The 17,443-nt window shown below is 37.6% G+C and overlaps 1 protein-coding gene across 22 annotated transcripts in view; it reads left to right on the top strand.

The window, feature by feature from the left end:
• The window catches only part of LOC131682893 (voltage-dependent L-type calcium channel subunit beta-1), a 492,666-nt gene that overhangs the window by 472,105 nt on the left and 3,118 nt on the right, over window positions 1-17,443 (top strand). For 16 of the 22 annotated variants that reach the window (XM_058964691.1, XM_058964698.1, XM_058964677.1 and 13 more), the window contains 6 exons: window positions 2,835-3,069; window positions 3,124-3,247; window positions 3,311-3,451; window positions 3,547-3,714; window positions 3,771-3,894; window positions 4,320-4,355. In XM_058964691.1, coding sequence (XP_058820674.1) covers window positions 2,835-3,069; window positions 3,124-3,247; window positions 3,311-3,451; window positions 3,547-3,714; window positions 3,771-3,894; window positions 4,320-4,355 — 828 coding nt within the window. The remainder of the gene's footprint in view (window positions 1-2,834; window positions 3,070-3,123; window positions 3,248-3,310; window positions 3,452-3,546; window positions 3,715-3,770; window positions 3,895-4,319; window positions 4,356-17,443) is intronic. The other 6 variants (XM_058964699.1, XM_058964692.1, XM_058964678.1 and 3 more) reach the window with 2 other exon arrangements.

The raw sequence follows: 17,443 nt of genomic DNA, 5'->3' as shown, positions 1-17,443 counted from the left end.
TATGTGTGATGAAATGGGCTTATTTTGTACGCAATTTGCCGTTATAATGAAAATGCTGATAAAAGCCGCCAAACATGTTGTAAGGACATGTATTTAAAAGAATTGAAAAACATATGTAATTTTTTTCATCCCCCGGCAGCGTTGCGCAAGGAGGGCGGGGGGGGGTGTAGGAAAATGCTACGTTATTTACAAGGGGGAGGTTTGAGTTTTTTGATCAAATGCTACGAGGGGGGAGGGATGGGTCGAAAATCGTCGAAAAAAAGCTACGTCATTTGTGTACGGCCCCTAATCGTGCAACCAATGCCAGTCTATCTGGATTCACAGCGCATTGTGTACGCTTCTTCTGCGAGACGTAATAAACGAACACTGACGCGCGGCACTATACACGACATCTCTGAGACAAGAGCGCTCTTAAAGTTAGTCAACAGTTAGATAAAAAAAATGCTATATAAATGAATGCAACAGGAGAAATATAAATGGGGTTACGAAGAAATTTAAGAATATAGGATTTATCATAGCATGATAGTCTTAAGAAAACTTTGTAATATGTCATGTATAATAAAAGAATCTCTGCACAAGAAATAGGAGTAAAAATTCGAAAAAATTAGAAAACATTCAAAAGGTGTAATAAAATATATTCATACTCTATGCTGTTTGCACCACTAAGCGGCCTAAATTCTATTTTGACAACAAGACACGAAAGCCTTTGAAATACTCTATAGCTTCGCAGAACATCAGATTGCACTATTTCTTGCCATTGTATGGATAGGAGTATTACCTTGAATTAATTTTGATCGCTGGTGCCACCATGGGATAGAATTCTGCATTTTTCAAATGAGAAAAGAAAATATTTTTTGCTACTCTACAACTTTGTAGAACATTCAAATGCTCCATCTCTTACCGTTATACAGATAGGAGTATTTCCTTTAAATTGCTTAGCTCGCTACCGCCACCTTGCGGAGAAATCCTGAAACTTTCTAGTGAAACCAAAAAGTCCTTTTATTCCTCTACAACTTTGTGGAACATCATAACTTCCTATCTCTAATCGTTTCAGAGATATATGAGTTTTTCCTAACTTTGTCCCACCTTCACTCGTGGTTCACATACATGAGATAAGCGGAGTACGCCCTTTGCGAATGTTAAGCAGCAGTATCCAACTTTAAACGTTAATAACTCTTTAACGGTTGGTTGGATTGTCTTGCAGTCTTCGACAAACTTGTTCAGCATATCTTCAAAAGCTTAACTCCTTCCTAGGTCAGTGATCGGAAGTTTACAGCGACCTCTAGCGGCGATTTTGTGAAGTGCGAGTGTTTCCCCATACATTTTGGCCAAAAATCTCATACAAACTTTAAGCTCTTTGGGGGAGGGGTTAGGGTTAACCGATTTCGCTCAAATTTGGACAGTGTCATTTTTTCATGATTTGGAACGACGCTAGGGGGTGTAGGTTGCGAAATTTTTTTTTCATATAAATCATTGTCACCCTAATGCACAATTTACCAAAAAGATCTTATGTCTTTTTGCCCGCTGCGCGGTTAAATCGTTTTTGATTTCTATATTTCAAAGTTTTCTTTTGATTAGTCTTTCATGGAGTATAAACTTTATAGTGCAATGTACGATTAACTTTAGATTGAAATTGGAGGAAATTAATTCGTACCAATATTGAAACTCTAATTGAATTTTTCAATAAATTGTTATTGAATAATATTAAACAGAATCATTCCTTCTGTACAAAGTCCGGGCCCCCTCTACAACCCTGGGCCCGGGGGGAAGCAGCCCGTCCCCCCATCCCCTCTCGGCGGCCCTGAAGATCATTTTAATGTCTGAAATCAATACAATCGCCGGTTGTATGATTAGGTATGGAGTACTTGGTTGACAGATTGGAATGAATTTTATTGTATCGAAATGTCATCATTTGACGTAAGCAGTGTTGCAATATTTCAACTAAACGAACTTTACAGAGTTCAGTAGATTTTGCAGCCGATGATTTTAGGAAAATCGGTAAACACGAAGAAAAACTAAGAGTCGTCTGGGTAACACTTATTTCTAGCCTACTACTCGGTTAGTCGAACTCCTGCACTCAAAAACTAGTTTAAAGGTGAATGAGGTTCCATTCAATAAACTTATCAGTACCAGTTCTAGATCTAATTTTATGGTTTTTCGGATGTGAAATTTGATAGAAATTTGAAGCTGCCGGATATACGAAGGAAAACGGTATAGCCTTTAGGGAAATGTACAAAATCTCCCCAAAGTTCTGACTGCTTAATACACTCAGGTTTTTTTACGCGGTTTTTTTTGCGCGGTATTTTTACGCGGATTTTGAAATTTACGCGGTTTTCATTTAGGCGGATTTTGAAATTTACGCGGTTTTCATTTACGCGGCCTGTATCCCCCGCGTAAAAAAAACCTGGGTGATCTTATTTGCTGCACTAATATAAAACTAATCTATTAGTTTTAAGGCGCTTTTAGTCAAAATATGGTAGTCAATACGAAGCATGCAGGGAAAAAGCTTCTTAACTATTCTTCCTGTACGTTTGATAAACTTTGTCCCGTTTTTCCACTTCTCTTCCTTCGCAATTCTCTGTTCACGTGTAACAAAATGTGTGTAACAAAACGTAGATGTAGCTTTAAGGAAAAAACTATTTAATAGCCAATTTGTTGTCAACTTTACTCGCGCCGTCGTCCCAAACCCGATTTTTCGTGACAAATAGTACTACATCAAACCTTTGCTTTTTCCACCTTTTTCTCTTCCCTATATTTTCGACTCCATCTGCTTTGCGGCCGACCGGATGCTATAATTGTACCCAACGCACACGAATCACCCAATTACGCACCAGGAGACGATAGCGATTCGATGGGCGCGTCGCGGCATGGCAAAACCCCCCTCGCTACGCCACCTACCAAGGAGAAGCGGAAACCGTTCTTCAAAAAGCAGGAAACATCATCACCATATGACGTAGTGCCATCAATGAGACCAGTCGTACTAGTGGGTCCAAGTTTAAAGGGTTACGAGGTGACCGACATGATGCAGAAGGCGTTGTTTGATTATTTAAAACATCGATTTGAGTCAAGGTTTGATTGTCGTTCAACGATCGGAACGTTGTACTTATTTGTATCTTCCCCTAGAATAATTATAACCCGTGTTCAGGCCGATATATCGTTAGCGAAGCGTTCCCTGATGAACAATCCATCGAAGCGAGCGATCATGGAGCGGTCCAACAGTAGGTCATCTTGTTTAGCGGAAGTGCAGGTTTGTATTTCCCGTTCGGTTTTCGTAATAATCATAACGGTTTATTTTCTTTCTTATTTTCAGGCTGAAATCGAGCGAATATTCGAGTTAGCGAGGACACTTCAATTAGTTGTACTTGATTGTGATACAATAAATCATCCGTCACAATTAGCGAAAACATCATTAGCGCCAATAATAGTTTACTTAAAAATAGCTAGTAGTAAGGTAGTGTATATTTCTGGTCTCGTCTAGCCCGAAGAGGAAACCGATAACTATCAATCAATTATTATGATTCTAATCGTTCAACCGTCGTTCAACAGGTATTACAAAGATTAATCAAATCACGTGGCAAAGCTCAGGCAAAAAATTTATCAGTACAAATGGTAGCTGCTGAGAAATTGGGTCAATGTCCACCGGAGATGTTTGATGTCATCCTAGATGAGAATCAGCTCGAAGAAGCATGCAACCATCTGGCCGAATACCTAGAGGTGAACTGACGACATTAGCTAAGTTGCTATAAACTCAAACTAACGTTTTTTTGTAGGCATACTGGAGAGCCACTCACCCTCCCGTGCGACCAACTCCCTCTGTTCCTAGACCTTTGCCGTCCCAAGAAGCATCACCATCGGGCGAACAGCCCGGCCGAATGGGTCCTCCACATCCCCCTGGTAAGTGAAATCCGGTCAGAGCTGAAGGGCCAACATTATTGTGCGATATAAACCCAACATGGGTTTCGATATGACCAGTAATCATTGAATGCGAAGTTTAGTTTAGGGAGTAATCACTTCATCACGACTGAGTTCGCTTTGATGCACCACTTATCAGATTTAATTTTTTTTGGTCAGTACCAAATGGAGAAAGATTCTGTATTAATTTTTCACACAAAATACCAGCAGATTTCACATCAGAATAAATTGAGTTTCATTAGAAGTCTTTCTCCATCTGGTATCAACAAGCGTCAGTTCTGAAAATTTTGAGTTCCGTTATCTTCTCTTATCAATACATGTTCCTTTTTTCTTATAACTTTTTCACTGCCGTCTCCAAATTATGCATCACAATCACAATTACAATTAAATAAAACACGCACACACAGACTCTAGAGATAATCACGGATATAGAAATGAGAGAGGTAATTGTTTTTATTTCGTCAGCTTTCTTCCTATCAGTACAATTTTCAATTAGCGAAAGATTTTGTAACATTTTTATTGCTCTTTTCTGGATGTAGAAAAATTCAACTTTTGTCAAACATGTCATTCATCTAGCGTACATTTTCCAAACCTAGTTATAGTAGCCATTTCATTTTGATTCGAATTATTGTTAGACCTTATTACGAAATGTGTCAAGGTATCAGCAAAAAGTCAACCCACAAATCCACACATATTATGTTCCACTCCTCACTTGCCACCACTTTCCACTTGCAGTTTTCTGTATGGCCGATGTTGAGGGGACGCTCTGATAAGCAATCCAGGCGGATCTAGTTGGCGAGCAAGTCAGCAGAAATTCCAGCGATCGGCCGTTTACCCTTTTCTTTATGCCCCGTAGGCTAAGATATCCATAGCGAGTAAAAATTTAATTGGTTTTAGTTTTGCACTTCCGGTTCCCGAATACTAACTATCCGTCCATAGAACAATTGACCATTTGCGTTCGAAGGAACTAGGATCATTCCTCTCGGCAGGCAGACCGTTGAGTAGAATTTATATGGAATACACGGACAGATGTCAGATCGGAAGCAGTTTCTCTATTTTTTGGTATTTTTATTGGGAATAAGATGATTTTTCAAAGTGAGTTAAGATGAATCGTTAAAGAAATTGGATTGTGATTAACTAACAGCGTTTTCCCTCTTTAAAACTAACAAATTCAACATATATTCTCTCAAATGTTTGTTAAGGTTGTGGCTTGAAAATCTCTGGGAATGATGCTTCATCCAGAAGAGAATATGTGTGCTTGTGACTCATAAAACATACTTACTGGATTTTGAGTTATTTCAACGTCTCATATAATTTTAAGATTTTACTGCTGTACTTTACATCAGAAGATCACTGTTACTATGTGACACGACAAATTCACATTGATGATCAGATTTCTCTTGGTGCGTTGGTATTACCTTGGTTTGGACTATCCAACGTCGTAACATTTCATGTTTTATGAAAAGAAAAATATAAATTGTCTTTGCTATAATCCAACGACACGATCTGGCACTCATATTTCAATCTTAAACATGACTACGCTGACTCAAGAGACTAGTTTTTCAGAGTGATATTTCTTCATACCGGCTTGAACCTTCGTTCGAACCGGTCACAAATCTTGATACCTCCTGGTTTACCTAGAGTTTTTCAACAGCAACAGTCTTTCTCAAGACTACCTATATTTTTTTCGACAATTAGTCTTTCTCAAGACTACCTACTTTTTCTACTCAATCAGTCTTTTTCAAGACTAAAACATTTTTCAAGAACAATTCTGCCTAAAAAAATATTTAATTCTTCCAACATGCCTGGGTCCTCCCAGAAAGGCCGTGTGCCAAAAATTGAAGCTAAACGGAAAAGGGTATCTTCTCCACCCGAAAATTCAATTGACTGCAGCAACTCATTCGATGTTTTATCCGAATGTGAAGCTGATGAAATGTCTAAATTTCCTCGCATTGCGCATAATGCCAATGAGAAGAAAACGCAATCACCTCCGCCTATAACAGTGATGATCTCCGACTTCAAAGCCTTTCGAACTGAGCTTTCGACGTTTCTTCCGGACGTAAAAGTCTCTTTGCAGATTGGCCGAAGAGGAGAATGTCGAGTTATAGCGGAGGTATTGATTGGCCACAAATGACTACTCCAGTATCTTACGGAGAAGTTATATAAATTTTATTCATATGATTTTAAGACAGACAGACCATTTAAGGCTGTCTTGAAAGGGCTACCTCAAGGTCAAAGTTTGGATGAAATATCCAACGAATTGAAAAATTTACTTGGTTTTTCTCCTTCACAAGTTATTCTTATGAAGAGAAAGGCTAGCGGCGAGAACACGGCGGTACGCTCTGGAATTATCCAGGAGCTTTATTTAATTCATTTTAACCGTAATGAGGTTAATAATTTGAAAGTATTTGACAAAGCACGCTTTATGTTCCACGTGCGAGTAAAATGGGAACATTGTGGACGACATGGGGGCAGAATTCAAAATCTGACCCAGTGTCGTAGATGCCAAGGCTTTGGGCACGGCACAAAAAATTGTCATTTGGATTCCAAATGTATGATCTGTGGTGATAAATCGCACACTAAAGATACTTGTCCGGTGAAAAAACCACAAAAAGTTTCAAATGCGCTAATTGTATCGAAAATCATAAGTCGAATTTCTGCGGTTGTCCTGTTCGAGAAAAAATTATAAATTCTTGTTCTAGACAACAAAAACAACAAATAAAAAATGTACCTACTTCTTCAGGTACACTTCAAGAAAACACGTCCAAACGTGTTAATCCGATTCAAAATAGATTAACAACTTCTTCTACCTCCGTCACACCATTTTACATCTTATGCTTCAGTGGCAGGTAACAAGGCTTAAATTACGGCTACCGTTACCACGACCACAAACTCGTTTGCACCAAACGCTTCCTTTAGTCCAATGGATCTAGGTAGCGTAACGGAAGAAAAATTAAAATACCTGCAGGACTCTATGTTACCTATGATGATTGTCATGTTAAATTCTACCTCCATGTTTGAAGCTTTTCAAGCGGGGTGGGAATTTGCTAACGAAATTGTAATGAAATTAAAATAATTTTAATCATGACCTTGATTTACAAAATAAAGCTGACATTGATACGGCATTACAAAATTTAAGTAATTCTATAGTTGATGCTAGAAATTTATCAGTACCAACAATACAGAAACAATTTAATACTCCTATTATTGACTACGATCTTCAACTTCTGATTCGCTTGAAGAATGTTAGAAGACGTCAATATCAACGTTCTCGTGACAGGCCCTTGCGCAGAAGATGCTCATGGGGAGGGTTCTGTTTTTTCTACGTTTCTCATAAAAGAAAGGTTAAACTTTGAAGATTTTTATGAGACCTGGAAGGCCGAGTATTGTGTACAAATCGACTCAGCTCAACGAATGTAAATGTCTATTATCGAAAAGGAATGGAATTGGTTGGTGGTAGTGTCGGATTGGTTTGAAGTAGTTAATCTTACTGACTAAACTTAAACCTCTTGTATCTTGCCATCCTCATCCATCCGGAGCCACTGTTACACTGAAAAACATTGTTCCAAAAATATTCCTAAAATATTATCCTTCAGTAACGCCCTCATAACGCTTTTATTAGTGGAAATATTAGTTTTTGTGTTGTGAAATTCAATCCCGGTTTCCTTGTCATTACCAAAACGATTTTCTGTACGTGAACTAGTTCACACCTTTATGATCATTACTCTCAGTTGACTCATGATGTTATTCATAGATAGTTCGCAAAATCAAAACATTGTGGATATTTTCTCGTGTTCTATTTCACGATACACGGAATTTTATTCATGAATCCATTCGATCCTCGTGAACTAATTCATGATTATATGTTCAAACGACTGGGATGATGAGATTTTCAGTTATTTGAAAACGGCTGTCTCAGTCTTTTAGAGCAAAACGATGGTTGTTTACTGCCCGACGGTACGACTTATATTTCCCTTGAAAAAGGCCAACACCACAAGGCCGAAACGTCGGGCAGTAAACAACCATCGTTTTGCTCTAAAAGGCTGAGACAGCCGTTTTCAAATAACTCCTGATTATATATTAAACACAACTTACCATTCGTTCTCCTGAAATAGTTCCCAAAATCATGAAATATTATTCATGTACTCGTGAACTCGTTCATGATTTCTAGTATAATAGTCACGACTGATCATGCGTACCCGTGAAATAAATCACAAAATTATAAAATGTTATTCATGTCGTGAACTGATTCATTTTATCTACTATAGTAGTCACAAGTTACCATTCGTGCTTGTGAAATAGTTCACAAAGCCATCAAACATTATTCATGTAATCGTAAACAGGTTCATGATTCCTAATATATTAGTCACGATCCAATATCCGTGCTCATGAAATAGTTCCCATGTTCATTACATATTATTCATGTGTTCATGAACTGGTTCATGATTTCTAGTACATGATTCACGATCTATTTTGCGTGAAGATAGCCCTAATCATATTCAATTTCATGGAACACGGTAATGAAATTTTCATGTGAGCCAATTTCTCAAAATGTGGAGTAGTAGTCGTGGAATCATTCTTGTTCCGTACACTTTTTCATAAAATATCCAGCTGTCAGCTACCAAGAATAGGTGCGAGCTGTAGATATAAAAAAATATTGGGACCATTATCGATATTCATTCGATGCGGTTCAGTGTGATGTCTGGATAGAAAACGAAAACTGTGCTGGGCGCCTCAAATCATGTTCGTAATATATTTTACAGAATAAGATCCCGCGAATACTTTTATGGTCCAGTTCACCTTGTCACGTTACTCCGAGTAAAAAAACCGATAGTAATTAAAAAATACCAGATCGCGATAAGACGAAGCGAAATTAAGAATACCACGATGAAACTGAAATCATGTCACATTACTTCACCTGTCAAATTCGAAAGTAAGGTCTAGAATAAAATATCAAGGTAAGAAATTACAAAATTCGTGACTGAGGTCCTGAAATCATAAACATAAATCACACAACTCGTGACAAAAATATCAAAAATCGTCACCAAGATCCTGAAATCATGAACATAAATAAACACGAATCCCTACTCGTGACTCAAATAGCACAACATGAACAGAAAATATGAAAACCAAAGTTCCTGCAATCATGGACATAAATCACATCACTCGTGATTAAAATATTCAAAATCGTGACTAGGATCCTGAGATTATGAACATGAATCACTTTACTCACGACTGAAATATCACGATAAAGTGAATAGAAATTACGAAAATCGTGACTAAGATCCTGAAATCATTAACATAGAGCCCGCTATTCTGACATAAGAATCCTGAAATCATCAAAATCGGCTGTGTATTCCCAAATTATGAACAAGACTCATAACAAAAACTAAACATATCCAGCGAACAACACTAAACCCAACCAAACATTCAAGTGTATCGCCATGTATATAGTCGGAGCGAACTAGTTTTGTAGAAACACAGATAGTTTCATGGATACGAGGTCTAGTATTCATAATTTTAGAAACTGTCACGGTTTTCGTGAATCGTTCACGAAATAGCGATCATTTCTTCATGAATTTATGAACGAATTTTTTCCGTGTAAGCACAACTTCAGTGGGGATTGTACTCTAGCTCTTTTTAATTTGTGTTAATCGTTCATGTTTTTTTTTTCCAATTATGCTTTTTCTTGCTTACTGTCCAACCTTCTCGGTATATCTGACCTGCTCAGATCTGCTGCAAATATCGTCACCTGTTGAGACACGAACCGATCCGGATGTGTCGACCAAACTGATTTACATCTCTTTACAACCACCTTCTCAGGGTTTCTTATCCTTCTTGGTGCTACTCGTTCCTATTCATTTGATAGCTGCTGCTGAGAATTTCTCGGCGGCGGTATTTCTGCCGATACCGATAGTCATTTTCGCGTGTCATTTAGCTGTCAGTCACTCCGACGGAGAGATCATCGGCTGTAAAATTTCTGCAGATAACGATATCTCGATTTTCTTTGACATCATGCTTTATCCTTAGATCCCGTTGCTATTAGTAAATTAATTGAAAAAATCACCCTAACTGTAATGATGTCACATATCAATGAGAATTCTATTTTTCTTCCTGAGCAGTTTGGATTGCGTATTGGACATTGAACTACTCATCAACTTGTGAGAGTAACTAACATGATAAAGGCAAATATCTCAGAGGGCTATTCCACTGGAGTTGCTCTTCTAGACATCGAAAAAGCTTTCGACATTGTTTGGCACAAAGTATTAATTGCCAAAATGTGGGATTTCAATTTTCCAATTAATATAATAAAGATAATTAAAACCGTACCCTACAGGTTTCTTATCATAATTGTAAATCTAATAAGCTACCCGTTAAAGCAGGTGTCCCTCAAGGATCAAGCGTCGCACCAATCCTATACAATATTTTTACCTCTGATCTTCCAAACCTACCTACAGACAGTAAAAAGTCACTTTTCTGTGATGATACTAGCCACTGGTAGGAGTCTTCGTATTATCTGCAGTCGATTGCAACAAAGCTTAAATATTTTCAATGATTACCTGAAAAAATGGAAAATTTCCACTAATGCGGCAAAACACAATTAATTGTGTCTCCGCATAAGCCAAGAGCTTCTTCTCTTAAACCAAATAATAACCATATTATTAAATTTAATGGTTTGAATTTAACGTGGTCAAATCAAGTTAAATGCTTGGGTTTGATTTACGATAAAAAACTCACTTTTAAGGATCACATTGAAGGAATACAAACAAAATGCAACAAATATATAAAATGTTTATATTCTCTTATAAGTAGGAATTCTAGGCTCTGCCTAAAAAACAAACTATTAATTTATAAACAAATATTTAGACCGGCAATGCTATATGCAGTGCCAATCTGGGCAAGTTGTTGTGCTACTAGGAAGAAAACGCTTCAAAGGATTCAGAATAAAATTCTGAAAATGATTTTGAAGCGTCCTCCCTGGTTTAGCACAAATGAGTTGCACAGACTCGCAAACATAGAAACATTGGAAATTATGACGAACCGTATTATAAGCAACTTCCGACAAAAATCGTTGCAATCTTCAATTGCAACGATTAGCTCTCTTTATAGTTTATAAATGAGTTTATAAGATTTGTTTAGCTCCTTATTCAGAAGACAAGTAGGTTTAAAACATCCTACTGAAAAAAAATACTGCGAAAGCATATTATAACTTAATAATAATTAACTGAATCATGTAAACAATAGGGATGAAAAGTCACCACTTGTGGCTGAACACCCAATATACTAAATTAGAAATGTAATGCAAACAAAACAATATAATCAAATAGAAAATAATATACAAAAAAGAGTGATATTTCTTCAGAACATGCATTAAGCTATCAGCAGTGACGAATCTGTTATTTCCATTTCTTATAATTGATAACCGTAAATGCAATCGGTGGCCGTTTATGATTTTGCACAAAATGGTGCAATCGAAGGCAATTTTGCTGATAATATATCAGTTCATTCTATTACTATTAACTAACGTGCTAGAATGTCTATCCTAATCTTTACAGTCAATAAGTCTCGACTGCTGGAGTTAAATTTTTCGCAATATTTACACGCATTCCTGAGTTGAAAAATCTGTGGTCCCAACGCCGTTGGTCCGGGTATTGATGGGCTGATATCTTGAGTCCAGATGGTGGAGTCACCTTTCTGTCTTTCCAAAAATCAATAAGGCTATTTAAAGCCATTGAAACGCAACGTTGGGATTGTGGAACGTTGGAAAAGAATACTTATATCTGTATTTTCATAAACCAAATCAATATTCATAAATCAAATCACAAGTCAACATGATTTTATTCATAACTTTAGGAACATTGTTTACGGTCTAACTAAACGACGTGAACTGATTCATGATTTATTACATCTTGATCATGATCCAGTTTTCTTGGTTGGTTATTATTTCACAAAAACAAACAGTCTTGAAATTTTCTCATTAACAATTCCACGAAACTCGGAATATTATTCATGGACAGATTAATGCCTCGTGAACTGCTCCATGTTTTTCAATAATACAATAATCACGATTCATCATTCGTGCTCGTGAAATAGCTGATAAATAAAATATTTTAAAATAGAAAAAATCTATAATAGATTTGTGAAGTTTCATAGTTATTATTCACGATCTAACTTGGATGCTTGTGAAATCTAGAAGATATTCCCAATTATTTCCACTTTCATGCAACTCTGGTCCTTAAAATTTTACGTGAACTCTTTCATAAAATTTAGAATATTATTCATCGATTAAGTTTTGTTCCGTGAAATGATTCATGAAACGTCATCTGGTTGTGTTCAGCCAAATAGCCGAATAGACGAGTGAGTGGTATTCCTCACGATCACGAACCAACCTAATTATGTTTCATTTTAGTCATCGTAATGCTGTTACGCCGTAGCCTAGACGACATTTTTAGCGAACACCAAAAGAGTCGAAATAGCTAATCTAATCAATTCATATAATTTTGAAATCAAACAACAGAAAACCCATACCACCAATCGGGTCAAATCGCCGGGGATCCGTTGGCATCATCCATCATGATCCGTGTTTAACTGTAAAGTTTCATCTAAAACCATCCGCAACAAGATCGCATGAAAGTGATGATAATACACCCACCTGAGGATATCCGCAGACACTCAGTCGCCTAAACTTTACTTGTGTTGCGCACAGACGTCGCTTGCTAAGCATTGTGTGTAGAGCAGTAAAATTTCAGTTCATTAAATCGAAACTGAATGGACGCAGCCAATCAGTCGGATATGGCAAGATTCATATTCATTCAACAAATATCGGTTGCTATTAAACTGATGTTCAGTTGATGGCTCTTTATGCACCGTCGCTTTCGAATGAGTCGCAGGTGATATTCAACCTCCTTCATTTGATCCTGTCGAATGAAAAGATACCGCTTTCAATTGACCCAATGAACACCCATCAAAACACAGTCGAAATCGTTCAAGGTTCCAGATGATAGTCTCTGGTGATGGGTTACGAAAATTGATGATTAAATTTTGAAAACGAAGTTGACGACTAAATGGATATCATTTGAGAAGTCGTGGTCAGTAGATGGCGAAAATTCACGATTGAGGCCATATTGAAACGCAAGAAGCCGGCTTTCGGTAAACACAACAGTGTAAACACCTTCAATATTGGAATCATTTGAAAGGTCATGGTCAGTAGATGACAGAAATTGATGATTATAGTATCAAACTTTCTCAATTTTTTTAAAATTGGTGTGAATATGACTGTTACTTGGATTCCAAAGAGTAGTTCGGGATTTTATATGGAGCACCCATAAACTACGAACATTTTTAAATAAGAAATGTTCGTCAAGCTTGTTGTGGTGTTTTACAGATACCAGAAGCCATCATATTGGATTTCAAAGTAGTCTCTGTTACCGATTTCCTTTATCTACTAACCCACATCTTTCAATTGATACCCGTATTGATGATTTTTAAAATTCTTTGGTTACCGGCCCTCCTTTTGGATGTCAAAATGGAGAAAATCACTTGTAGCCGCCTTATACTGGCCACTCCCTTTCAAATGACAGCAATACTGATGAAGCTGTTCACTGTTTTGTGGTACAGGTAAGCCACCATCCAGGATTTCAAAATGGTGTAAATCACCAATTTCCTCTATCTACTGACCACCACCTTTCCGAATGACACCCATGTTGAAGATAATTTTTGATAATTTTATTTTTTATGGCAGCCGTCTGGTATTTCAAAATGGAGCCATCTATTTTCGTTATCTACTAACAACTTCTTTTCAAATGACACCCATGTTGATGAAGATTTTCAGAATGTTGCGGCAATTGTAAGCTTGGTTTTCAAAATGGCTATTAGACCGGCACAAAAATTGACTTTTTTCGGAACACCACTCAACCGAATGGTAACTGGCTCTAGAAGCCCCCCGGATGCTTCTGTCTTGCTCACAATATATGATATATCAACAATAGAAACAATAAATTCAATTAAAAATGCCAGCATCATCTTATATTTTTTTTCAGTGGTGGACCCAGGGGGGCGGTCTTGGGGGTCCGAACTCCCTCCGAATTTTTTTTTTGCTGGTTGAGAAATTTTAAATTTGTTTCAATTTTATATTAGTTTCAAACTCAAAATCATTCCAAACTAAATTTGTCCATCAAAACTGATATACATTAAACAAGGTTATTAGGTTTAACGAATTGTCCAGCGTTCATTTTAAAATGGAAATTTCAGACCCCCCTCGAAAAATTTTTCTGGATCAGCCCCCTCTATATCTTCAAATTTCCAGATGTATAACTGAACATGAAAGGATCAACATTGCAGAAGACTGTAGATTAGTCCGACTTGGTGGTAAAAAGATATTTGAATTTAATTTTAAATGCGGCCACGTGCTCAATTTTCGTCCTTAGCTCTCTGACGTTTTGGTAATACAACTGCAAACCGTCAACGCCTGTCAGGTGTCGCGGCATATTGTCTGAATATAATGTTCTCGAGATACTCGCCTGATAAGGGAGTTCGGAAGACCCCCTCACGACCTCCGAATGCAGGGCCGGGAGAACAAAGTTGGTCACTGGTTGATAGCATCATTGCTTCGGAGCGCTTGGGGGCTTCAGTAGTACGGTATAACAGACATCCCGATGAAATTTTTCAAGATATACCTGATTTGGCAAGCGATATGCGCATGCACGGAAACGAGGTTTCCGCACCCTATGTTTGATCTGCATGCACTAACAGCGAATAAATTTAAACAAGAACGTCACCAGCAATAACTCTTGTCATTTCGAAATAACCACAAATGTTATGTTACTATGTTTTAATTGCCGCAAGGTTCTACTGTATCGATATTGTTGGCTATTTTCCGCAAATTTAACACCTAGAACGGAAACCTGTTTAGTCCTAGTTTTCCGTTCCAAGTTTATATCTGATTCGCTCTAGAATACCTACCCGTCTTTCAATTTCATTACTTTCGTTTCTCTTAGTTTTAAATTTTCCAAAAAGTAGCCAACAAAATCGATACCCAAGAACCATAATTGTTCCAGGACACTGTGCGTTTCGAACTATAGAATATGGATTCACCGAATTCGCCGGAAGGTAGCAATTCGTAAAAATCCCAATATTATCAAAAAACTAACTAGACATAAGAAATGTTTGATTGAACGAATTCAAACAAGTTGAAAAAGCTGTTGCAAAATAATTGATGGTTGGAGCCTGAAAACTTATGCGAGCATTTAGATTGAAATAAAAAAAAAGTCAACAAAAAATAACCCAAACCATGATAGTATTTCGAATCAAAAGCGATTGCTAGATAAAATTTTGGAACACTTTCATCGCTTTTTATTGCCTATTGAGCTAGAAAGAGACAAAATTTTATTCCATCTGTAACCTCAACATAAAAATTTAGCACTGGGTGGAAAATTATCAAAGTTTACTCATATTCATGGTGTAATATTTTGACAAAGTTTAAAGTTCACCACTGTTATATACCGTAGAAATTTAGCTGTAAATTTTGTTTTGGCGTTAATGAACGATTTTGTCGGTTTAGTTAGTTGTAGAACTTCACTTCTCTCAATAACCGCAAAGAATCAAGAACCCCAGCCACTCTCGCTGTGGAGAAAGGACATAATGTGCATTGCTCTTCACAGCCAACAGCCAAGCAGCGTAAAGTAGGCATACTGTCCTAACAGGAAAGCACTCTGTGGTATTTTCCGAGAGTTCGTCCTACAGACGCTAGGGAGATTCCAACAAAGAAGTAAAGCTCACCTAACTAGTTAAGAGTTAATTTGTTCGCGCACGAGGCGATAGCACGCCACGCCACTAAAAATATTCACGATGGATATTCCAGTGCTGTTTTTTTACCGTTGGAATAGCTAGAACAAAATCCATAGTGAACATTTTTTGTAGCGTTTGTCCTGTCGAGCTTTAAAGACCGCCGGAAGAGCTCTATAGTAAATGACCCGGGCGGTCGGAAGAGACCACCTGTTTTCCGCTAAGCAGCAGCAGCAAATGAGCGGTTTAAAGCTCTCCCAATTTAGAATCGGTAGCTTCTTTTTGTCCGATACAGTACTTCTAGTAGTCGGTTCTGGTATCCATTTACAGCGGTTTGTTTATGTAGTCTTTCTGTTGAAATTGTGTGCAAAAGTTTTTAAAAGTTTGAAGTTGCAATCGAACCGTTCGTGAATCGGAAACTGCGTCAGGACGTCCTAAGAGCTTTCAAATCAAATAATCGGCTGCCCAGTTAGCGAATGCCGCTCGCTAACTGGACTGGTCCATCAAATGCTACAATTGATCTAGGGCGATTCGATGCTAAAAATAATCGGATGCTTATGTTATGGTTACGAAGTCGATTAATTATTAGGTTACCGAATAATATCGACAAATACCTCTCAATGCTGGCTCAGTGAAGAGATGTAGAATTGCCACCTCTCCGGGTTTGACCCGGAGACTCCGGTTTTGGGAGACGACCTCCGGGTCTCCGAGTTTTACATCCAATTCTCTGGGTCTAGTGAGACGAAAAATAATTTTAACTGAATTTTTTTGTTTCAAACGAGTACTGATGTTAATGTCGACTGTACCAGCAGCGACTATTAACTTGGCCAGAGAGAAAATGATAAATAGCCGAATTTGAACCCACAAATATTCCGGAAGACATCGCAGTATGCTTCCCAGACGTTGCTGATTTTCTGCCTGCTTTTCTCCACTTCTGTTAGCTGTGCCAGAGAGCAACCTTCGTTCGGCTTATCCTCCACAGCGAGAGCGGCCGGTGCTTTTGGACTTTTATGTCATTAGACGGGGAATTGAAATTTCACACATATATAAATCGAACATAAGATTTTACGAAAAATTTACAGCCTAATGAGAAAAGCTAAGAATAGTGGTGCGCCGAAAAACAAAGCACTAAATGGCGACAGTGAGTCAATTTCAGTAAATGATTCCTTGACGAGGTACATAAAGACATTTTTTACTTGTCTCATTTAAACTCAGTAGGTAGGTCTGGTTTCAACGCATACTCGTGCTTCCAAGTGTATCCCGGCTCAGTACAAATCATTGGGTTAAAGTCTCAACCCCTAGGTGAATAAATCGGCGAAATACTAATTTACGACCACCTTATTCCTAACAAGCAAGGGCTTATATTTCACTTGATTGATTAATGATATTTAAATTAATATTTTCGTTATTCATTTGTTTCATTGTTTTTCACTCACTTGCTTCCAGTTAGTTTTGACACCAAAATGTCAAATTACATTTGACGTCTATGTTTTGACGTTTAACTGATTTTTGAGTGGGTTTCAGCCCAGTTATTGAACGCCCAGTTTAAGAGCACCCAGCTACCGAATGATATAGGTTTGATTTTGAAGAGCAATTTGCCAGTAAGCTGATGATCTGGCAGGGAATCCACAGCTGCGGTCGGAAGACTCCGATTTTCATTTCATTCAAGAATATGGACGACATTTATACATTAACATATATCTGAAAACATGTATCGTCCATTATGTCCCAGCAGAGTTCAGTAAGA

The sequence above is a fragment of the Topomyia yanbarensis genome, chromosome 2 (assembly GCF_030247195.1).
Source record: "Topomyia yanbarensis strain Yona2022 chromosome 2, ASM3024719v1, whole genome shotgun sequence".
Taxonomy (NCBI): Eukaryota; Metazoa; Arthropoda; class Insecta; order Diptera; family Culicidae; genus Topomyia; species Topomyia yanbarensis.
This window is presented reverse-complemented; position numbering and strand designations above follow the sequence as displayed.